The sequence below is a fragment of the Myxocyprinus asiaticus genome, chromosome 19 (genome assembly GCF_019703515.2).
Source record: "Myxocyprinus asiaticus isolate MX2 ecotype Aquarium Trade chromosome 19, UBuf_Myxa_2, whole genome shotgun sequence".
NCBI classification, from domain to species: domain Eukaryota; kingdom Metazoa; phylum Chordata; class Actinopteri; order Cypriniformes; family Catostomidae; genus Myxocyprinus; species Myxocyprinus asiaticus.
In genome coordinates this window covers 39,875,793-39,900,591 of record NC_059362.1, presented here as the reverse complement: position 1 = coordinate 39,900,591, position 24,799 = coordinate 39,875,793, and the positions used below count along the sequence as shown (strand labels likewise).

At 38.0% G+C, this 24,799-nt stretch overlaps 1 protein-coding gene across 3 annotated transcripts in view; it reads right to left on the bottom strand.

Moving 5' to 3' along the window:
* The window catches only part of LOC127410246 (protein FAM184A-like), a 205,510-nt gene that overhangs the window by 20,772 nt on the left and 159,939 nt on the right, over positions 1 to 24,799 (bottom strand). For all 3 annotated transcript variants that reach the window (XM_051645408.1, XM_051645409.1, XM_051645410.1), the window contains exons 14-15: positions 9,589 to 9,773; positions 3,249 to 3,395 (exon numbers count right to left, since the gene is read on the bottom strand). In XM_051645408.1, coding sequence (XP_051501368.1) covers positions 3,249 to 3,395; positions 9,589 to 9,773 — 332 coding nt within the window. The remainder of the gene's footprint in view (positions 1 to 3,248; positions 3,396 to 9,588; positions 9,774 to 24,799) is intronic.

The following is a 24,799-nucleotide window of genomic DNA, read 5'->3' as shown; positions in this document are numbered from 1 at the left end:
TTCGTATGTCTCTCTCTGTCATCTGCCACTGTCTCCTCTCCTCAAATACTTCCACCGCCCCTCACTGGAATGCGAGACCAGTGTGGCACACAGGTGGAGCTCATTCATCACTCATCTTCCCAGCCTCGCTCTGCCCAGATGCTGCTCAGCCCCGCCCTGCTCGTCACACACATTAAATGCAGTTGCTGTCAAAAATCACTAATTTGTCCATGCAAACGCATTTGTTATTCATTTAGTGAAATATCTGCTGTCAAATGTGCATGGGCGCATTCACTAAACAGTTTTGCAGGGCATCCTTATACTCAGTAGATAAGCCTCATCCAAACATAACTAATACACAAAGTGCATTTTTTGCAGACAAAGGCGACTGCTACTCTTATCTGAGTTGCCTTGACAGGGTTCGTAAGGTCGCCTCCTCTCCTCTCAGTCCTAGTTAGATAAATTTCTATATATCTGCTCTCCCTCTCTCCCAGCATATGTTAAGAAACACTGTTCCCATCTTCACCCCCTCTGCACCACCTTCTGAGTCCACGCCAGAGTTTGTGGCCTTTAGCTTGCTTCCAAGCTTTTCCATATAGCCAGCAGTCTCTCTAACACACATAAAAACACATAAATAACACATTTCCCACTCATAAGAGGTCATGTGAGTTATAGAAGTTTTGTGTCTTCACAATCTTAGTTTATAATTTTAATTGACTGAAAGGTACAAATCAACATGAAATTATTTTCTTAATGAATGTAAAAGTGTTAAACTCAAAAATGTCACAGCATTAGTGACACATATAACTTCCATGATGATGCATGTTGCCTTACAAAAAAGTACTATAGTAGTATGTAAAATAAACTGTGACCAGTTAAAGATGCGGTAAGTAATTTTAATCCAATACACTTTTTGTCAAATTCCACGAATATCTCTTCATGGTCTGCTAGCTGTCCGTTCTGTGTGTGCGCTGAAAAAAAATCAGGTGTTTGTACACAGACCTGGCTCTGTAAATGGGAAAATAAACAAAGTGGATCAGACCGATCCAAACAACACTATTCCAGCATGCATGAATTTGGGGGGGGGGGTGGGGGGGGGCGGAGCTTCTGAAGGAGCACTGAAGGGAGGGGTGTGTTTGTTTGGCTGTTGAGTTCAAATATCAACAGTCTTTCTCAGGAATTGCTTACTCCACCTTTAAGAATATACTTTGCCTTATACATGTAATAAAAGATGATTAAACATATAACAAATATCAATATATTAAATATATCACATTTCTATAATAAATAATATATAAAAATATAAATAGAAATGGTTACCAGTTTCAAGATGGTAACTATATGCTTTGCCTTAAACATTTAATAAAAGGTGATTAAAATATAGGAAATATCAATCTGTTAAATATAAAAAGCATAATAAATAAATATATTAAAATAATACAACTTAAAAGATATGGTGACCAGTTACAGGACATTAAGTACTGTATACACTTTGCCTAATACATGTAAAAAAAAGTTAATATATTAAATATTAATTTGCGCTGTTAGTCATTTAGAATATTTAATCACATAATTTTCCATTGCTAATCACGATTAATCACAGATTTTGAAAATGTTCAAATTTGACTCTATATACAGCTCTGGGAAAAAGTAAGAGACCACTGCAAACTGGGGAACATTGTCAGAGCAGAAGGAAGCAAGTTTTCATCCAGGATAACCTTGTACATGTTTTGATTCATGCGTTCTTCACAAAGACGAATCTGCCTGATTCCTGCCTTGCTGAAGCACCCCCAGATCATCACCGATCCTCCACCAAATTTCACAGTGGGTGCAAGACACCGTGGCTTGAAGGCCTCTCCAGGTCTCTGTCTAACCATTAGATGACCAGGTTGAGGATCGTGATAATTTGGGTGTGCAGTGAAAGACTGGTAGAGAGCATGCCAAGACGCATGAAAGCTGTGATTGAAAATCAGGGTTATTCCACCAAAAATTTATTTCTGAACTCTTCCTAATTTAAAACATTAGTATTGTGTCGTTTAAAAATGAATATGAACTTGTTTTCTTTGCATTATTCGAGGTCTGAAAACACGGCATCTTTTTTGTTATTTTGACCAGTTGTTATTTTCTGCAAATAAATGCTCTAAATGACAATATTTTTATTTGGAATATGGGAGAAATGTTGTCAGTACTTCATAGAATAAAACACAAAAAACACATTTTACTCAAACACATACCTATAAATAGTAAATCCAGAGAAACTGATCATTTTGCAGTGATCTTTTAATTTTTTTCCAGAGCTATATACTTATTTTCATGTCAAAATGTATTTAGTTCTTTCTTAGAAAATAAAATAATATGTGACAATAGTTTTTTATTAAAATTTTCCAAACAAAGCATTCCACAGTATAAAGATAGAAATGCTCTAAAATAGCACCAATTCAAGTAACATTAAACATTTCCCAAAGTCTAGTTGGGAGGTTAACTAATTGAAATATTTAGTCCCCATAGTTGCACTTTTATTGCAATGGGCATTAAATCTCTTAAACCCTCATTCTCAACAAATTAATAGTGCCTATCCACTTTGCTACAGCAATCATGAAACCGCATTTACATGATTTGCCACTTTGAACTCCACTTGAAAAGCGCTTTCAGAAAAAGTCTTTTGATTTTAGCGCTGCCATTGTCCACATAATGATACTTCATCTGAATCCAGAATGTCTGGAACGTGATGCCAGGGAAATTCTTATGCTTCACTTCAGCGGCTTATTACAAGTCCCATTTGGGTTTGTTTTATAGAAAAAATTTACAGTTTAGAGGTCCTTTCTTCATCACTTTATCATTGACATGGAATTGCTGTTGTGTGTGTGTTTGAGGAGTGTGCTCCAGTGTAATGACCTCCGACACAGTGTAAAGGTTCCACCCCATTCCAACAAGTGTTTAACACTCACACGGAGCTGAATAAAATGTCAGACTCTAATGTGGAAATTGTTAAATGCGTTAATCGCGATTAAGAAAAACATTTTTAATTAATCGCATATTCATTTAACATGGAACTTACATGTTACCGCAAGTTAATTAAAAAAATTCCCTTGTACTACCAAAAAACAAAACAAAAAAAAAACAGAACAAAACAAAAACATGGTACTATGGTAATGGTTGTCTTTAATTTGTATACTGTATGTTTGCTTTAGCAAAAAAGAAATTTCTGATAGAAACTTCCATTCCCCAACACACACTTATTCACAGTGTTTTGCAATGTACGAACTTACAGGATCTGCAGGGCGGAGATCTTGTCCTTCAGCAGTTCCTGGGCCTTGTTAAAGTCTGACAGCATGTTCTGTGTCTCTCTGTGGTGAAGAGCGTTCAGCTCGGTCATCTCCCGCTCATGTTTCTTACTCAGGTCCTGCTCATGAGCTCTGAGAACACACAAACATACACATGACACTCTGTGCATGACCCTTCGAATTCTATCTGACCTCACAGAGCTGCAGCTGTACGCCTGAAGGAGACATTCATTATGCACAATTTGAGCACATAGCACTTTGATTCTAATGTTATATTAAAGTTTTATGCAGCTCACTGTTTTTTTTTTTACCCTTTTGCTCTAATAAAGACGTTCTGTCAAATAATTTACAAAGTACTGTGTGGGTAATTTCAGTTATACAGAACAATTTCTCCCCATCATATGTGCTAATATAATGGATAAAATATTAAAGCAACATTTTTGAAAGATGGAATCATATTAGTTAATCAGTCTTTCATCACAATAATTTTAACTTGACACAGTGTCTGAAAAAAGCTGCACTCATATCACGAGATGCTGAAAATCAGCATAATATGTTCCAACAATCAAAACATAGAAAAGCTACTTCAAAACAGCACAGACGGGTGCACAAGTGTTTACAGTGTGAACGGCCCCTTACCCGTATTATGTGAGTGGTGACTTTTTCAAAAGATGACACATTTCCTGCTTTGTACTGAACTTAATGATTTTTTGATTTAGGGCACACATTTACCCCCCAGCAACATTTCAATATTTCTTTTCTATATTTTTCTTTGCTATATAACACATACACAACTCTATCATACAGGCACACATCCTGATGCACAGATGGTAAAATGCACTAATGCTGGATCTAATCTCAGGAAGTGATGTGTCCTTGGGGAACAGAGCCGCAATTTATTTCTCAATTTATCTCAGAACCAGGATTTGTCTGTGTTATATAATTGAAAATGAAACGGGCTCTGTGTACAGCATGACATCCTGCAAGCATTTTGATGTGTTGCTAAACACCCTCTCATATGCAAGTATGCATACTATATATCCAAACACACATGGCTTATCAAAGACTTGAGAAAAACAGCAATTATCTCAAAACAAGCTCTATGCTCTATGCTTTTACCTGCATTCATTTTTAATAAAAGGTTAAAATAATAATATCAGCCTCTGAATAAAAATCTATGATCGAGCTGAATTTAGGTTTGCTGATCCAATTGATTGCCCTTCTTCACATTGTTTTTTCCCCCCTTGATTTAACTGCTTTTAAACACAAACAATACATGTCAAAAAGAGCCAGTCATCAACATGAAAGCTCTAATCAAAATGACTGATAGGACTTTCTAGCTGGGAACCTGACACACTTTTTATTCTTTATTTTTCATTTTGGCATCCTTCCTCCTAAATCTGGTTCAAAATAACAGAATTTCCATCCCTTTCATCATCACCAATGACTCTTACCAAATAAAACCCAAGGGTAATGTAACTTTAGAGGTTGTTTAAGGATTGTGAACTGTCTCCACTAAGTAAGAACTACTCTGAAACCACATGCATTTAAATGTGAGGTGAACATTTCTAGTTTTACCAATTGTTTCTTAAGTGTTTACGGTTAAAAGACAAAGCGGAGTGTTTTTTTAGGGGTGGGGAAAAATATTTTCTGTTGTAAATTGCGATTCTTGAGACAAATTATTTTAAAATCGTTTTTTAATTTAATTAAAGAAATTGCACATTTAGCTAAAACAATTGTTGATAGATAAATATAAGAAGCTACAGTATATTTGTGCAACGTTCAACACAAACAGGTTTTTTCTCTGAGAAGTATCGCGTCTTTACGTTTAGTCATTTAATGCACAGCTGCTACTGCCCCTAACCACACGGCCCCTAACCACATCCTCCACAGTTTTAGCAATAAATGCGTTGTTAATATGCATTATTAATAAAAAATGTATATCCTTTCTTATGCTAAAATTAGAACTTTCCTGACCCATGACTTATAAAAAAAATAAAAAATAAATAAAAAAAATACATCATTTATATGTTAAAAATATATTTATTGTTATTTTTTCGATTATTTGTCTTCTTTATCTTATGTATACATTTTGGATGGTTTATACATATTTTATCATTTTTGTATAATTTTTATTTATTTAATTTTTTTCCTTCACCTGTACTTGTCTTTATGTTTGTTTTCATACATTGTTTGATCTTATTGAACATTGAAAAATAATCCACAGTTTTACCACCATTTGTAGTCTTTTCAGACGGTCCCTTACCACACCCTCCACAGTATTAGCATGTTTTAGCACAATGTGTTGACTTTTCAGATGGTCCCTTACCCACCGTAGGCAAATTTTCCAACTTATATCAATGTTGTATCAATTGGCGATATGGAACGATTTCACCGTAACACCATCTGACCAGCTTAAATACGGGACAAATTGCGTCCCGTATTGATTCAATACGGGACGCATCATTTTATCTTTAAATACGGCACGATCCGTATTTTACGGGACGGGTGGCAACCCTAATTATGTCAGATAAATAGCCCTGCTTAGGGATGGAAATCGTAAAGAATTTAATTATTCTGTTTTCTATTTAAATTCCAATTAGCATTTCCGGTTCCTTAATGATTCTGGATAAGAACCATTTCTCGATTCCCAACCCTAGCACTGATATTTGTGAATCCGCCACATTCTATCATTTGCATAGAAAGGTGGTGTGTTTTCTAGAAAAGAATGACAATGACTTGGCACAGTAGTATATCAGCACATATACCGCCCGGTTAAGTTGACTTTTTGACATAACTGGCACTACACAGACATTCTGTATATACTAATACAATATAAAGCGATTATTAACATGCACGTTTCTGTTATCCTGGACACTTCAAAATACTGTGAACGTAAAATTGTTTTGATTTTTCTGAACACACCATAGCTTTCATCCACGAGTCAAAATTCAGGGACAAATGCGTATAATTATTTGCTTTTGGTGAGTAAATAAGACTGGTAAATTTATACTGCAACATAATACACAAGTCAAATTGTAAGAATAGTCCGACCCTCGCTACTACTGAGTGTTTGTGAGCTATTCAAAACAAAGACATGCAAACCTCATTAGGAGATGTTTTAAAGGAATATTTCGGGTTAATTACAAGTTAAGCTTGTTGATTGAGCTTGACTTGTAATTTTATTTTTTTAGATAAAAACATTAATTCTGTTGTGTATAATTTGAGCTATAAAGTTGTTTAAATCATAATTTTTACATTTGTTTTATGGTTTACAACATTATATCGTCATGGCATCAAAGTTGTAAAATTGGATATAACTTTACACTGAAAAGTATGCTATTTTATCACACTAAAATCCTGTTAACATGGATATTTTTTACATCTCTTGGCTATACTTTTGAAAAAGTGAGTATTCTAATGTTTAGGATTTTTGTACGGATTGGCCCCATTCACTTCCATTGTAAGTGCCTCACTGTAACCCAGATTTGTGCTTTTTTTTTTACCAAAAAGGTAAAAACAAATCAAAAATATTTTTTGTGGTATCAGCATTATGCTACAAATTCTTTTTATTGAGCTTAACCTTCAGAATTTAAAAATGTTTGCCATGCGTGAGTTTAATAAATAAAAACCTACATTTACAGGACACCAAAGCACTGTGTCATGAAGGTTAAAAGCAGACTTTCACAAGTCCCTGAGGTAGAGTCCAAGTCAAGTCTCAAGTCTTTGAAGGCCAAGTCTAAGTCAAGTCTAAGTCTTTGGTCACAAGTCCAAGTCAAGTCTTTTTTGGCAACAGTTCTTTATCTGCAGCAGGTTAGTTTAATAATCCCTGTATAAGGCTTATTCAATTTTGAAAAATTACAATTTTAAAATATTACTTTTAAAGATCGCCTTGTTTATTTATTCAAAATTGTCTAATAAGTACATAAGGTTTTACTTTAATTTTATTTTTATACCGCAGACAATCCAAAAAACTATTAGTTTAAATTGTGCATAGTATATCATGGCTAACTTTGCTCTGGTGAAATCAGTGAACCTGCAGACAGTGAACAACGATTGCATTAAAGACATTTAACACTTAACATTTCAAAACAAGACTTCTTTGGATAACCTCTATGAAAACCCCATATGTATGACAACTGCACATACTGTATGTTATAAGTAGGGATCGGACGATATGGTTATCTTATAATTCGGTTCGATATACGATATGAAGTTCATGATTTGATATAATCTCGATTTGATATTTTAACACTTAAATGACAAAGTATGATAGAAAATTGTGTTTATTTTTTTGAAAAATGTTAGAGCAAAATGCACAGTTCTTTAATACACAATATAAATGCACAAATAAAGTTCAAATAATAAGAGTTGTTCTTCATATACCTTTCTCTATAAGAAAAGATCACAAACAAATGAGCCTTCAAAAATAGTGGGCTACATTTAGGCTGATCAGTTGCAGAACAAGCAATAGAACTGAACAAAACCTGTCCTGAAAAAGTATGTGAAAGTGAAAAAAATAAATAAAAATACATTCTATTAATTAATATTATATCATGAAATTGTATATATAATAATGATATGAGCTGCCACTGTTTGAAATAATGTGTACAATTTACGAGTAATAACATTGAGCTTAAATTCATTTGAATAGACCAATCCTTTGGCAATGTCACCGTTTACGTCACACACAGAAGTGGTGGCAGAAATCATCAGCAAACAGTAAACTTTTATGAGATTCCGTTGTTGAAACATGATTTTGAGGGTTCTCGTAGACAGCTGTGGCATCAAGCCATCAACAGAGCTGACTGGACTGAGGAGATCATTTCAACTCATGGCTTTGCAGCAAACATTTATAAAGCGAACATTATTATAGATATGTCATAAATTCATATCATTATAATAATTGTATAGCTAAGAATATCTGTGTATTTACGATGGTTTTGTGTTGTAATTTTGTTCGTTTAATTGTCTAATCTTCTAAATCTAACATAACAGTCTATCAGCTTTCTGCCACCATGTACTATAACAAGTGCTAAACTGTCACTTTCAGAGCTCAATGTGGATCTCACAGACTCACACACACAGTGTCCCGGTATATTAGAGAATCTGTGCAATGTATGATTTTTTATTTGTGTTTTTTTTTTTATCCCCTTTTCTCCCAATTTGGAATGCCCAATTCCCACTACTTAGTAGGTCCTCATGGTGGCACGGTTACTCACCTCAATCCGGGTGGCAGATGACAAGTCTAAGTTGCCTCCGCTTCTGAGACCACCACTCCACGCATCTTATCACGTAGCTCGTTGTGCATGTGGAGGCTCATGCTACTCCGTGATCCACGCATAACTTACCACATGCCCCATTGAGAGCGACAACCACTAATCGCGACCACGAGGAGGTTAACCCATGTGACTCTACCCTCCCTAGCAACCGGGCCAATTTGGTTGCTTAGGAGACATGGCTGGAGTCACTCAGCACACCCAGGATTCGAACTCGTGACTCCAGGGGTGGTAGTCAGCGTCAATACTCGCTGAGCTACCCAGGCCCCCAATGCAATGTATGATTAAAATTTCTTATGACTTTTTTATCTGACTGTAAAGAACAGAAATGGTATTATCAGACACATTATTCAATGAAAGTGGAGTGCATAGATGTCATCTTTGATGGACACATTACACACAAGAAATTGCCAGTTATAATTTCAAGCACTTTTCAACAAAACAATTTTCCATGTACTCCAGTTCTTAAATTTTTAAAAGCTAAATTCAAAGTTGTACTGTATATAATAATGAAGTTCGGTGTAAATGTGCTAGCATCTTTGATGTTCAGCCCAAATGTTTTACATACAGCATTCCATTTATTGCCATTATATTGAAAGTTATGATAAAGGCCGATTTAGATGATGCCATCGTGTCGAAGTGAAGATATTTTGTGTTGGTTCTTTTGAATCAGCCATACCTACTACGAACCACAGAGACTGTGAGAAAGAACCGATCTGCGAGAATGAGTCAGACTAGCTCTCACAGGGACAGTGAGCGGCGCCTCTTCACTCTATCCCGGTAATTTTTCATGTTCAAGGGATATGTTTAAAAAAATAAAAATGTGTTTAAACATGCTAATGACTTGTGTTTTTCACGAGTCTCTGATTTCGAGTCCAATTCAAGTCTCAAGTCAATTGTTTACGAGTCCGAGTCAAGTCGCGAGTAATTTTTTCTGCGACTTATAGTAAGTGCGACTTGAGTCCAAGTCACAGACTCGAGTTTCCATCTCTGGAAAAAAGTGAATTTAATGCAAATTTGATTTGTAATCCAAGAAAAAAACTCACCTGATCTGCTGATTAGCCTCACTACGGATCTTCAGAACTTCTTTGCCCTTGAGTTCCAGCTCCTTGGTCAAAGTGCTGATGTTCTCATTCAGCGTGTGGATCTCGTGGTCTAGATTGGCAATGTGTTTCTTTCTACGACTGACTTCCTCCTGCAGATCTGAGATGCGACTCAGCAGCTCGTGTTCCTGCAATACACAAGAATACATTTAGCTGCCGAGGCAAACTGGGGCCAAGAGAGATGCCAGGCTAACCTGTCTTAAAGTCAAGCCTAATGTAAGAGTGTGTGATCTGTAGTAAAGGCTCTTCCTAAAATATCAGAATTCAGACACATGGAGTTCTCAATGCACTCTGAGAGTATGTTTGGATCTAATATTGATGGCACATCTTTCCATTCCATTTCTCCTTACTTATCCAGTACATACTCATATATATGAATAGTTTTTTATGAATTAATAAAAGGAGAGAGCAGCCAGCATTTCTGTGTTCAACAGTCTACAGCATTATCATGGAGGTGCAGTTTCTTCTCTCAAGGAACGTAAGGAGCTACGAAACAAGTTCTGGTTATTATGTGGAGAGCCTTAAAGGAATCTCAAATCAAATCAAATCAAATCACTTTATTGTCACACAGCCATATACACAAGTGCAATGGTGTGTGAAATTCTTGGGTGCAGTTCCGATCAACATAGCAGTCGTGACAGTGATGAGACATATACCAATCTACAATAAACATCAAATTAACACAACGCAATTTAAACATCTGTTATACATAATTAAACTCGACTTAAAACATCAAATTAACACAACACAATTTAAACATCTGTTATACATAATTACACAACTTAAAACATCAAATTAACACAACACAATTTAAACATCTGTTATACACAATTACACTCAACAATATACAATAATAACATACATTGCACAGTATACAATATGCTGTTTTTGTTTTTTGTTTTTTTGTTTTGTTTTTTTTACTATATAGATACTATATAGATACACATTATTCAATAAAAATTAAAATATATATGAAAAAAGTATATATATAGAATGTACAGTATTGTACTGTATTGACATTCAGGCTGTCGGTTGATAGTCAGTTGTTAAGAGAGACATAATATAATGACAGTAATATAATTTATGACAGTCCGGTGTGAGATAAGATTAATAAAGTGCAGGGATGATGTATTTTGATCGTGGGAGATCAAGAGTTCAGAAGTCTGATTGCTTGGGGGAAGAAGCTATCATGGAGACGGCTGGTGCGGGTCCTGATGCTGCGATACCGCCTACCTGATGGTAGCAGTGAGAACAGCCCATGGCTCGGGTGGCTGGAGTCTCTGATGATCCTCCGAGCTTTTTTCACACACCGCCTTGTATATATTTCCTGGAGGGAGGGAAGCTCACCTCCGATGATGTGTTTGGCAGTTCGCACCACCCTTTGCAGTGCTTTGCGGTTGTGGGCAGTGCTATTGCCGTACCAGGCGGAGATACAGCCAGTCAGGATGCTCTCCACAGTGCAGGTGTAGAACCGTGTGAGGATGTGGCGGTTCATTCCAAACTTCCTCAGCCGTCTCAGGAAGAAAAGGCGCTGATGAGCCTTCTTCACAACGACTTCAGTGTGGACGGACCATGTGAGTTCCTCAGTGATGTGGACACCCAGGAACTTGAAGCTGCTGACTCTCTCCACTGGTGCTCCATTGATGGTGATTGGACTGTGTTCTCTGTCTTTTCTCCTGAAGTCCACCACAAGCTCCTTTGTCTTACTGACGTTGAGGGAGAGGTTGTGCTCCTGACACCAGTGTGTCAGAGTGTGCACCTCCTCTCTGTAGGCTGTTTCATCATTGTCAGTGATCAGACCTACCACCGTCGTGTCATCAGCAAACTTAATGATGGCATTGGAGTTATGTGTTGCCACACAGTCATGTGTGTACAGGGAATACAGTAGTGGGCTGAGAACACAGCCCTGCGGGGCTCCAGTGTTGAGGGTCAGTGATGAGGAGATGTTGCTGCCTATTCTAATCTTCCGGGTTCAAAACAAGTTAAGCTAAATTGACAGCATTTGTGGCAAAATACTGATTACCACATAAAGTAATTTTTACTCGTCCCGCCTTTTCTTTAAAAAAAAAGCAAAAAGCGAGGTTTCAGTGAGGCACTTACAATGGAAGTGAATGGGGCATATTTTTTGAGGGTTTGAAGTCAGAAATGTGAAGCTTATCATTTTATGAAAGCACTTACATTAATTCTTCTTCTACAACTCATTTATTATTTGAGCTATTAAGTTATTTAAATTGTAATTTTTACGATCGCTTTAGGGTTTTCGCCATTACATCGTCATTATATAACTTTACACAAAAAAAGGCTAGTAAGCAATTTTATCACACTAAAATCATGTTAACAAGCATATTGTTTATGTCTTTTGGCTATACTTTTAAAACAGTGACTATTTGAATGTTTTCTAGCTAACAATTAGTATGTGGTACCAACCTCGGTCACCAGGTGCAATCTTATGCTAGTGTAACGGGAGCCAGCTGATAGATAGCTGTGCAATGTGTATAAACCTCACTCGCCTGACTTCAAAAGGTGCACTAGCGACTGACGCTAGAGGCTGTAGCCTTTAGCCTCCTTGTTAGCACACCCACCTCCCATGCTGGAGACGACAGTTCGAGTCCCGTACAGAGCGGGTAGAACAGGAGCATCACAATGGTGCCGTGACCCGGATGGGAGTGAGGTTTAGGGGGGTGAGTCTAACGGAAGCCAGCTGATAGATAGCTGTGCAATGTGTATAAACCTCACACTCCTGACCTCAAGAGGTGCACTAGTGACTGACAATAGAGGCTGTAGGCTTTAGCATCCTTGTTAGCGCACCCGCCTCCCATGCCGGAGACGCCCGTTCAAGTTCCGTATGGAGCGGGAAGAACAGGAGCGTCACACTTACAAGGTGATAGAATGTCTGTGGTACTTTATCTGTTGCTTTACAGATTTATAGGTATACTATAATACAATAACAAATGAACCATGATTTGCTACCTTCTATTGCTAGTCAAATGTAGGTGGCAATGGGGGCAGGGACATTTTCAATCTAGAGAGCATTTTATTGGATAAAATCTTAGTATACACCTGTGAGTACAAGATGAGTCATCAAATTGTTGGTCTGTTTTCCCGGAAGAGAAAATCTGCTTAAAGTTAATTTTGTCAACTTTTAGGAGTACACTAGAATAAAGATTACCTCAAACCTTACAGATGTGGACTAAAAGCCACATAATTCTAATTTTGATTTCATGGAGACTTTAAAAGGATCTGTCTATTACTGCACCCTCAAACAAACACACACTTTATACACATTCACATTCACCTCTAAATTTTAATATACAAACTAGCTCTGCACTGTATAGTTTATAACACAACCATATATGTCAGACACTACTACAGGCCGGGCTAGATTAATAAGACTATGTTTGTCACAGGGGCAATTTTCCATTCCATGGACACTTTGACTTTTAAACACTCTCTCTCGCACAGGAAGAAGTCAATCTCCTCCAAGAGAATACAACTGAGCCAATTTCCAGTTGCAGTATGCAGTTAATAGTTCTTGCTTAATCAAATTACAATCTGCTCATCCAACTTTGAATGTCTGTAAATATCATTTCACACAACAATTAGCTTAATAACAGTATCAGTCAGTGTGGCAAAGAAAACCTGTGGCCCAGCAAGGCTTTCTCAGAGGCCAAATTACATTAAAACTGATGCCAATATTAGCAGAAGCACTAATAAATGATAAAAAAATTATATTACAAAAAAAGGTGCGTTCATCGCTGGTGTGAAAATTATTTCTTACTTACATTCACGTATATAATTACAAATTCGTTTTAGACTGACCATGAAATACCATGAAAAGCTGTTTTAGTATCACAACAGATGGTTAATCTTGGGTAGTGTAAAACAGCATGTACAGTTCTAAAAATATTTGCCTCAACAGCAAAACTCTGAATCCATGCTCCCTCCAAGTCTCACACAGCGATGACATTGTTTCAGAGCAGTGGTTTTGCTTCAGGTCTCAGATTTTTCATTGGACACCAAAATTGTGGAATGTACAAAATTGAATTTCAATGGTTTAATGTTCTTGGCAACCAATAATTGAATGCACAAAACACAATGTGGTTGGCACTGCAAGTGAAAACATTTTAAAGGTGCACTCAGTAACTTTTGCCTTTGTGTCATCTTGGACTTACACTGACACCTAGCGGTTTGGATGCAGCATCATTTAAAATCAATAGTTTTCAGTATCAGATGCCATTGTAGAAATGTAGTATCCACAGTCAGCCATGATTACTTTAATCAATGAGTGAAAGTGTCAAATAACAGGACGGTTACTGAGATTAAGCAAGTAGTATTCGGCTGGTTATGTGATTCTAACACAGCAGCCCCCATGTGTGGACCCTCTCCATGTAGATTAAAACAGCTTTTATAAGGTTACTGACATGACTGGAGTCTTCATTTTAATGTGAGTGGTCATGAAAATTACAGTTCCTGTTTTAAGGAGTTAAACTTTTTCAATGAGGAAAAAATTACTGAGTGCACCTTTAATGTAGTCTGGGATGTATTTAAATTTTTTTTTTTTTAACCTTGTGTAGTTTTGTTTATGGTTCATAGAGGATTTAGGCATGTCACACAACCTGTCCATGTTGGCTTTTGCCTAATTTGGCTAGCTTCTACCATGCGACAGATGAATTTGTACCACAATACCGTAGAGTCTGATTGGATGGACGGCAAAAGACGTGTGGGTTTTCTTGTCCCTTTCAAAGTTGCTAAGCCTATGTATTTTGCTGTCCTATTGATGCATGATAATATGGTTAGTTGCATTTAATTATTTGCATTTAGCATAGTTTTTTCTGCTGTCCATAATGCTATCAGAACAGATTTACAACAGTCCATGTGCCTTGTGTTCATTATTTTTAGTTTATCAATTGATAAACAAAACATAACTCTTATTCTGATGGACATTATTAAGGCAGAAAAAATGGCAGTGCAGGTTGACCAATCGTGCTTCAGGTCCACCCACACATGCATATCAAATATTCAAGGAGTTTACTCATTTTATACCAATGATCAATAAACATGAGAAATTTAGCTTATTTCTGATTTTTCTATTTTTTTTAAGCAAAACGAATAATAATGAAAAATAATAAAACATTTGTTGCCTATTTCTTTTGAAATGAAAAAAAAAAAAAAAAAAAAACATTTTCAATTCCGTGGGGAAAAAATGGAATGAACGCAATGTACACGAATCTGCAAACCATTTTTAGGTCGCAACCCACTAGTTTATACCACTGTTTTAGAGCACCCTTATACTTTTGATTCCTGAACATTCGTTTAGTTTTTTTTTTTTTTAAATCAAAGACACCCATATCCTTAAAGTCACTTTAAAGCAAACCGGGTCACTCAGTGCACATATTGGTAATGCCTCGAGGCAGCTATATTCAGTCATGTACAGCTCCAATCTACTTAAATGGGCAAACAATGAAATCCTAAACTTTTGCACATTTAGAATCAGCAATAAAATCTGAAACAAATTATATCAATCATTTTATTCCTTTGGCTCAAATCACACCAAAATAGAGCTGGGTGTCGATACAGATTTCAAGATTATCAACCACAACTGAAGTAAATTTTAAAGTAAAAGTAAAAGATCGATCGTCAGATTTTAAGAATCGATATTGGGATTGTTCAAATGAAGGTTGCAATATATTTTCATTATACTGTATGCCATAAATACATCAACAAAACATCAGTGTGCACTTCTAATCTCGCTCGTTCTATTAGTTCAGTGAGCTCATGATTGACAGGTCTCTTTGAACTGTAACACTGACACTCAGGTCCCAGAGAATACCACGTTGGGGAAAACAGAAAGATGGTCTTTATACCCTGAAAGCTCACTGTCTGTGTGTGTGTGTGTGTGTGTGTGTGTGTGTGTGTGTGTGTGTGTGTGTGTGTGTGTGTGTGTGTGCATTACTGTGCTGGACCAGAGCTGTCAGGGGGCCTGGCAGTGACATTTTCATTTGCACCATCTCAAGGCTCTGCCTCCAGCAGAGAACAGGAGCAGCACCAAGGTCCTTTTTCTGCTCCACACAGTGTCTCACACAGACACTGACTCAACCTGACCCGACAGGCCATCACATACAGTGCATTCAGAAAGTATTCAGACCCCTTAATTTTTTCACATTTTATTATGTTGCAGCCTTATGCTAAAATGCTTTAAATGATTTTTTTTTTTTTTTTTTACATCAATCTACACTCCATAGCCCATAATGACAAAGCAAAAACCATATTTTTGATAACTTTGCAAATATATTAAAAAGGAAAAACTAAAATATCACATTGATAAGCATTCAGACCCTTAACTCAGTACTTCGTTGAAGCACCTTTGGCAGCGATTACAGCCTCTGTCTTTTTGGGTATGATGCGACAAGCTTTGCACACCTGGATTTGGAGATTTTCTGCCATTCTTCTCTGCAGATTCTCTCAAAATACCTCCAGAGATGTTCAACTGGGTTCAAGTCCAGGCTCTGGCTGGGCCACTCAAGGACATTCACAGAGTTGTCCCTAAGCCACTCTTGCGTTGTCTTGGATGTGTGCTTAGGGTCATTGTCCTGTTGGAAGGTGAACCTTCAGCCCAGTCTGAGGTCCTGAGTGCTCTGAACCAGGTTTTCATTAAGGATATTTCTGTAATTTGCTGCATTCAGCTTTCCTTCAACCCTGACCAGTCCCTCAGTCCCTGCCGCTGAAAAATACCCCCACAGCATGATGCTACCACCACCATGCTTCACCGTTGGGATGGTATTGCGCAGGTGATGAGCAGTGCCTGGTTTCCTCCAGACATGACGCTTGGAATTGAGGCCAAACCTTTCAATCTTCATTTCATCAGACCAGAGAATCTTGATTCTCACAGTCTGAGAGTCCTTTAGGTGCTTTTTTATGCATCTTGCACTGAGGAGAAACTTCCATCTGCCACTCTGCCTTAAAGCCCTGATCGGTGGAGTGTTGTAGTGATGGTTGTCCTTCTGCAAGTTTCTCTCATCTCCACACATGATCTCTGGAGCTCAACCAGAGTGATCATCGGGTTCTTGGTCACTTCTTTTACCAAGGCCCTTCTCTCCTGATTGCTCAGTTTGGCCGGGCGGCCAGCTCTGGGGAGAGTCCTGGTTGCTCCAGGCTTCTTCCATTTAAGAATTATGGAGGTCACTGTGCTCTTGGGAACCTTCAATGCAACCAAAAATGTTTTTGTAGCCTTCTCCAGAACTGTGCCTCGACACAATCCTGTCTCTGAGCTCTGCAGGCAGTTCCTTTGACCTCATGGCTTGGTTTTTGCTCTGATATGCATTTTCAGCTGAGACCTTATTAGACAGGTGTGTGCCTTTTTCTTTTTAATAAATTTGCAAAGTTATCCAAAATCTGGTTTTTGCTTTGTCATTATGGGGTATGGAGGGTAGATTCATGTGAAAAAAATTAAAGACCAAATTAAAGCATTTTAGCATAAGGCTGCAACATTACAAAATGTAAAAAAAATGAAGGGGTCTGCATACTCACATACACTAGCTGTCCTAGTGCTCACATCAGACTACATTTAATTTAAATGAACAATGAGTCCCTGCACATACTATATGACAGCAATTTTAAATATAGATCACCTGAGATGGCTCTTACTCGATAGCAGAGGTACAAGGTACAGATGTACAAAGGCTGTGGACTGCAAGGAGTTTCAATATTTGCATTTTTCACTTTTAGTAATATGAGTTTTTATACCAGTTCTTTATAACTTAATTTATAACTAGTTTTCACTATATAGTTTTGTAAATATATTATATCAATATCCAATTATATATAACCAGAATGTCATAGAGACTTGGGATTGGCTCTTTTTACTTGGACCAGTAAGCAACCACCCAGAACACCCTAACAATGGCATAACAAAGTACTAAAACCACTCAGAACACCTTAACAACTGCATAACAATGTACTTAAACCACTCAGAACACCCTAACAATGGCATAACAAAGTACTAAAACCACTCAGAACACCTTAACAACTGCATAACAATGTACTTAAACCACTCAGAACACCCTAACAATGGCATAACAAAGTACTAAAACCACTCAGAACACCTTAACATTTGCATAACAATGTACTCAAACCATTCAGAACACATTAGCAACCAATCGGAACACCCTAACAACTTCATAACAGTGTAGTAACACAACTCAGAATACCCTAGCAACTGCAAAACAGTGTGCTAAAATCACTCAGAACACAAGCAACCACCCAGAACACCCTAACAACTGCATAACAATGTACTAAAACCACTCAGAACACAAGCAACCACCCAGAACACTCTAACACCTCCATAAAAATGTGCTAAAAACACCAAAAACACCATAGCAAGTGCATAACAATATGCTAAAACCACTCAGAACACCTTAGCAACCACCCAGAACACTCTAGCAACTGCATTAAAATGTGCTAAAACCACTCAGAAAACCATAACAAATAGCAACAACATACTGTAATAATATGTGAAAAAATCAACCAGTACACACAGCATAGCAACATCCTGACAACCACCCACAACACCCTAACATCATGGAGGTGACTTCTGCATGGGTAAGCGGCATTCACATGTTCTTCCGAAAATGTAAAAAGCCAGGGCGAAATTTACAAAGAATGAATTGCACTCGCTGATAGCATCATTTATTTGTTCACGCTGTCTGTGTTCATTAAATCATTAATAATGTAAACATGGCCAAAGACTTTGTGTTGAATGTAATTTGCCCAGCGCTTGTTATACTGTTTTTTCTATCATATAAACAAACAAAATGCATATCTCAAAAGGAAATATATGCTTTGTATTAATGCTTTGTAATTTTTATCTGTTATTAATGAATAGATAACTTGGATAGTGGCAGGGTATTGTTATGTAATCTGTCAGTAAATGAAGCCAGCTTTAGTTTAATAATTGATTGTAGAATCTGAACACATACATACACACAATCTGTGAAGAATGCATGGAGGAACACTGTGTTCACCAGCAGCTGGAACAGCAGGTCAAAATAAACCTTGAAGCCCTGGTTATCTAAACCTTTACACAGACAGTCACAGCCACACTGGCACCTTCAGCGAATGTCACATCAGCTGTCTACCTGTCATCGCAGGGTTCCTCAATCTTCAAGAATACAAAGAACTCATCTGACATCCATAGGTGGCCCTTTTCCTGGAGAGACGTGCCTTTAAAAGTCCAGCAGAAAGAGATGTGATGAAATCGTTCAGCTCTTATAGCTTAAGTTGAAAGGGTATAATTTACGAGAGTTGAAGTATACATCTCTGACCTTTTTCATAAAAGACAGAGGCACCAACAATGTCTCATTTGAGGAGTACTCAATTGCCCTGGGTGGTATAAGCATCATTAATTTATGCCCAGACCAGGAGGCATGCAGACAGCCGGGAGGAGGCTAATTAGCAGGTGTCTGGGAGGATGCTTGGAGAAGTGCTCTCTTGAGCATAGAAGTAAGAAAGCCCTAAGAGAGGCTGAATTTCAGTATTCTGCTGATCAAAAGATTTTCGGAAGGTCAGACAGGTCACAGAAGCAAGATGGAGATGGGGAATGAGGGATTGAGAGCTACCTTTCAGTACATTTACATGCACTTTAAAAGTTTGATTTCAGTAAAATGTAATTTAAATGCTTTAGTCCTTCTGAAATAAAACAGTCCAATTTTTGCAAAGTCAGATTAAAAGACTTAGATAATGCAATTGATTCTCGGCTTCATTCAGCATGTATAGATGTTAGTCGAACCGCAACTGGCATCGACGTTGTGCTCATGCTCCAAAAGACAGAGGTGACACACTATGTGTGTTACCGTCCAGCATTTCTACAGTCACTTTTTGTCCCTTTTTCTCGCTGCCTACCTACAAGCACTACACCAGAGGAGGAAATTCAAGTTTATTACTGATTGCAAATCAGCAGTGCCAGAAAAAGTGGTGACTTGTGTAAGAGAGCATTAACGGTTATCTATCGCCAGGAGATTCATGGTGTAGGAACAGCCCTGTGCAGGGTTTAATAAATACTGTGCGTCATGTGAACAGAGGCACTTGCTTAGAGGAACCAGGCCCCTGGGAGTCGTTATAAGGCTGGACCACTTGCTGAACTGCCAACAGACAATATGAAATGCAATGATTGGGTTTATACTCTTGTGAATAATCCATAACAATTTATAATTCTGTATTGATTTGAGTATGTGAGCTAAGGTCTGCATACACTGGGAAAATGGTTTGTTCAGGTGCTCACATGCAAAATAAAGCTAGGAACAAGCCTCTTAGATTCAGTGATGAATTCACTAAACAGATGCACCAGTTTTGCACTGGATATATCATGTGTAATTTAATTTAATTTAATTTTACTAATAATAATAGTTTAACGCTATTTTATTTAAAAGAGATTTTTGCGTACATTTGCAATTGATCATGGAAACAGTAACTCATCAAATGATCGACCAATTGAGAACAGAGTTATAGCTGGGCATTTATCTAGACGGATGGTGTAGCTAAGCACACATGCGGCATTTTTAAGAGCCGAGTCAGGTGACTGGATCACAATTGTGGAGTGATGCTGTAAAGCCCCAGTAAAGTACGCCAGATTGCGGTAAGTTTTTAGATATCTTCATCTTTCCCGTCCACTCTACTACACAAAGATGCCGTTTTCAAATTTATCCACTTGGGAGAGCATTTCCGAAAATGCTACCTCAGTGTGGACGGAAGACCAGAACCTAGAAAAAAAAATGCATTTCCAAACAAAAATGTATTAGTGTGGAAGTGGCCTCAGTGGGTGCAATTAATTCATTCCCCACTCAGAATGTATTTGTAACACCGGAGCTCAAATGTTAATGTCCATGGGCCAAAATGTATCTCAGTCCAGCATATGAGACCATAAATGTCTACCAGGAGATACTAAGGTGTGAAGCAGTTGTGCTGATCACCATCAAGTTAATGCTCTCAAAGTAAAGCTCAGTTCTTTGCATTGTAGCTTCAGCCAGCTAATCAACTTACACAGCTCATTAAAGCAGCCAAGGATACTGAACTCTCACATTAACAATGAACGATCAGACAAAAATGGAGAGATTGTTTGGTGAACAGAGGAGAAAGAGAGATTTATATTATGATATATGGGCAAAGTGATTCTTGGAAACCCCCCTAGAGATTTTCCACAAGATTCCAAAGTCTGTGTTACTGACTACAAACACATTTTTAACACCTGTCTGTATGCTGAACATGTTCGGTGAGCCTTAAATGTAGTATGGTTGAGTTTGGAACGGCATACTACCACATTACTCTTACTATTTCTTCCCTATATACTGTAGCTATGGCAGAAATACACTCACTTAGTACTTTATTAGGAACACCTGTACACCTAATTAGTCATGCGATTATCTAATCAGCCAACTGTATGGCAGCAGTGCAATGCATAAAATCCTGCAGATACGGGCCAGGAGCTTCAGTTAATGTTTACATCAATCATCAGAGTGGGGAAAAAATGTGATCTCAGTGATTTTGACCGTGGCATAGTTGTTGGTGCCAGATGGGCTGGTTTGTGTATTTCTGTAACTGCTGATCTCCTGGGATTTTCACGCACAACAGTCTCTAGAGTTTAATCAGAATGGTGCCAAAAACAAAAACATCCAGTGAGCGGATGCTCTGCGGACGGAAACACCTTGTTGATGAGAGAGCTCAACGGAGAATGGCCAGACTGGTTCAAACTGACAGAAAGGCTACTGTAACTCAGTGAGTGTAGAAAGAGTACTATTTGTAGTAATAGCAATGTGTAACTGCATGCAGTATGCAAAAATAAACATTTCAGACAGTGGTATACTACACTGTTGTCACATGACCAGATTAGATTGCATGTTTAATTCAACCATTGGCATCCAGTCATCTCGTATAGATCTGACAAAACATGCAATATAATGAAGCCTTTGAGTTCTGTGCATAATACACAGGCTTTATACTGCTGAAATAGTAAGAGTACTATGTTAGTATGCTATTCTGAAAAATAGCCAGAGACTTGAATTAGAGAAGATAAAGTCATGTTTCTCACAGCTCTTTCATGACACATCCACCTGTGTTGTCATAACCAGTGTGATCGGCAAGAGTCTTGGGGGGAGGTTACGTCCTTTTAAAGCCTTTTTGTTTTTCAGAATATGATGTCAGGGCTGTTTCTGAGAGTACGTGAGGGCACTACAGAGAACTGAACACAACAAAGTCAACCATATCCCCAAGAGAACCGCACAGCAGGGGGCTAACAGAACGTGAGTTTGTAGATGCACATGAAAAATATTCTAATCTCACAAGCAATGTTCCCTCAAAGCTACGTAGACAGGGAAAGAATCCACACATACGCCAGACCTAAAAATATTTGTGGGAAAAAGTTAGAGATTTGTTGAATCAAGACTGAAACTAAATGAATGGACATCTCTTTTACTGGAGTCAATCAGCATGTTGATCGATTTTTCTAAGTGAAACTGAAATTGTCAGTAATCTTGTTTGGAAATATGCAGCGCAAATGAATTGGCAAGTTAAAGACCGCATCCTAAAACAGCCCAGAGATTCCATGTTCATAGCAGCACATACTGTACTTCACAAACATGTCCACATAGGCCATGAAATATTATTTATTTGCCTTGTTTTTTGTTTTGTTTTTATCGTCATCTTTAAAAAAAGAAATAAAATAAAAATAACAAATATGAACTAATGTATGACCTACATATAAATAACTTTATTTACTATCAAAATTTTATTTGATTAAATAAATATTTAATTATATATTTTCATATATATATATATATATATGCAGTGGCAGCCAAAAGTTTGGAATAACGTAAAGATTTTTCTCTTATGGAAAGAAATTGGTACTTTTACTCACCAAAGTGGCATTCAACTGATCACAATGTATAGTCAGGACATTAATAACATGAAAAATTACAATTTGAAAAAAAAAAATTGAACTACTTCAAAGAGTTCTCATCAAAAAATCCTCCATGCGCAGCAATGACAGCTTTGCAGATCCTTGGCATTCTAGCTGTCAGTTTGTCCAGATACTCAGGTGACATTTCACCCCACGCTTCCTGTAGCACTCACCATAGATGTGGCTGTCTTGTCGGGCACTTCTCACGCACCTTACAGTCTAGCTGATCCCACAAAATCTCAATGGGGTTAAGATCCATAACACTCCTTTCCAATTATCTGTTGTCCAATGTCTGTGTTTCTTTGCCCACTTTTTTTTTTTCCTGTTTCAAAAGTGGCTTTTTCTTTGCAATTCTTCCCATAAGGCCTGCACTCCTGAGTCTTCTCTTTACTGTTGTACATGAAACTGGTGTTGAGCAGGTATAATTCAGTGAAGCTGTCAGCTGAGGACATGTGAGACGTCTGTTTCTCAAACTAGAGACTCTGATGTACATATCCTCTTGTTTAGTTGTACATCTGGCCTTTCACATCTCTCTGTCCTTGTTAGAGCCAGTTGTCCTTTGTCTTTGAAGACTGTAGTGTACACCTTTGTAAGAATCTTCTGTTTTTTTGGCAATTTCAAGCGTTGTATAGCCTTCATTCCGCAAAACAATGATTGACTGACGAGTTTCTAGAGAAAGCATTTTTTTTTTTTTTTTTTTTGCCATTTTTGACCTAATATTGACCTTTAGACATGCCAGTCTATCGCATACTGTGGCAACTCAAAAACAAACACAAAGACAATGTTAAGCTTCATTTAACGAACCAAATAGCTTTCAGCTGTGTTTGATATAATGGCAAGGGATTTTCTAGTACCAAATGAGCAATTCAGCATGATTACTCAAGGATAAGGTGTTGGAGTGATGGTTGCTGGAAATGGGGCCTGTCTAGATTTGATCAAAAATGACTTTTTTCAAATAGTGACGGTGTTGTTTTTTTACATTAGTAATGTCCTGACTATACTTTGTGATCAGCTGAATGCCATTTTGGTGAAGTACCAATTTTCTCCCGAAACAGCAAAATCTGTACATTATTCCAAAATTTTGGCCGCCAGTAAATATATATATATATATATATATATATATATATATATACACTATATTGCCAAAAGTATTCGCTCACCTGCCTTTAGACGCATATGAACTTAAGTGACATCCCATTCTTAATCCATGGGTTTTAATATGATGTCGGCCCACCCTTTGCAGCTATAACAGCTTCAACTATTCTGGGAAGGCTTTCCACAAGGTTTAGGAGTGTGTTTATGGGAATTTTTGACCATTCTTCCAGAAGCGCATTTGTGAGGTCAGACACTGATGTTGGACGAGAAGGCCTGGCTCACAGTCTTCGCTCAAATTCATCCCAAAGGTGGTCTATCGGGTTGAGGTCAGGACTCTGTGCAGGCCAGTCAAGTTCTTCCACACCAAACTCGCTCACCCATGTCTTTATGGACCTTGCTTTGTGCACTGGTGCGCAGTCATGTTGGAACAGGAAGGGGCCATCCCCAAACTGTTCCCACAAAGTTGGGAGCATGGAATTGTCCAGAATCTCTTGGTATGCTGAAGCATTCAGAGTTCCTTTCACTGGAACTAAGGGGCCAAGCCCAGCTCCTGAAAAACAACCCCACACCATAATCCCTCCTCCACCAAACTTCACAGTTGGCACAATGCAGTCAGACAAGTACCGTTCTCCTGGAAACCGCCAAACCCAGACTCGTCCATCAGATTGCCAGATGGAGAAGCGTGATTCGTCACTCCAGAGAACGCGTCTCCACTGCTCTAGAGTCCAGTGGTGGCGTGCTTTACACCACTGCATCCGACGCTTTGCATTGCACTTGATGTATGGCTTGGATGCAGCTGCTCGGCCATGGAAACCCATTCCATGAAGCTCTCTACGCACTGTTCTTGAGCTAATCTGAAGGCCACATGAACTTTGGAGGTCTGTAGCGATTGACTCTGCAGAAAGTTGGCGACCTCTGCGCACTATGTGCCTCAGCATCCGCTGACCCCGCTCTGTCATTTTACGTGGCCTACCACTTCGTGGCTGAGTTGCTGTCATTCCCAATCACTTCCACTTTGTTATAATACCACTGACAGTTGACTGTGGAATATTTAGTAGCAAGGAAATTTCACGACTGGACTTGTTGCACAGGTGGCATCCTATCACAGTACCA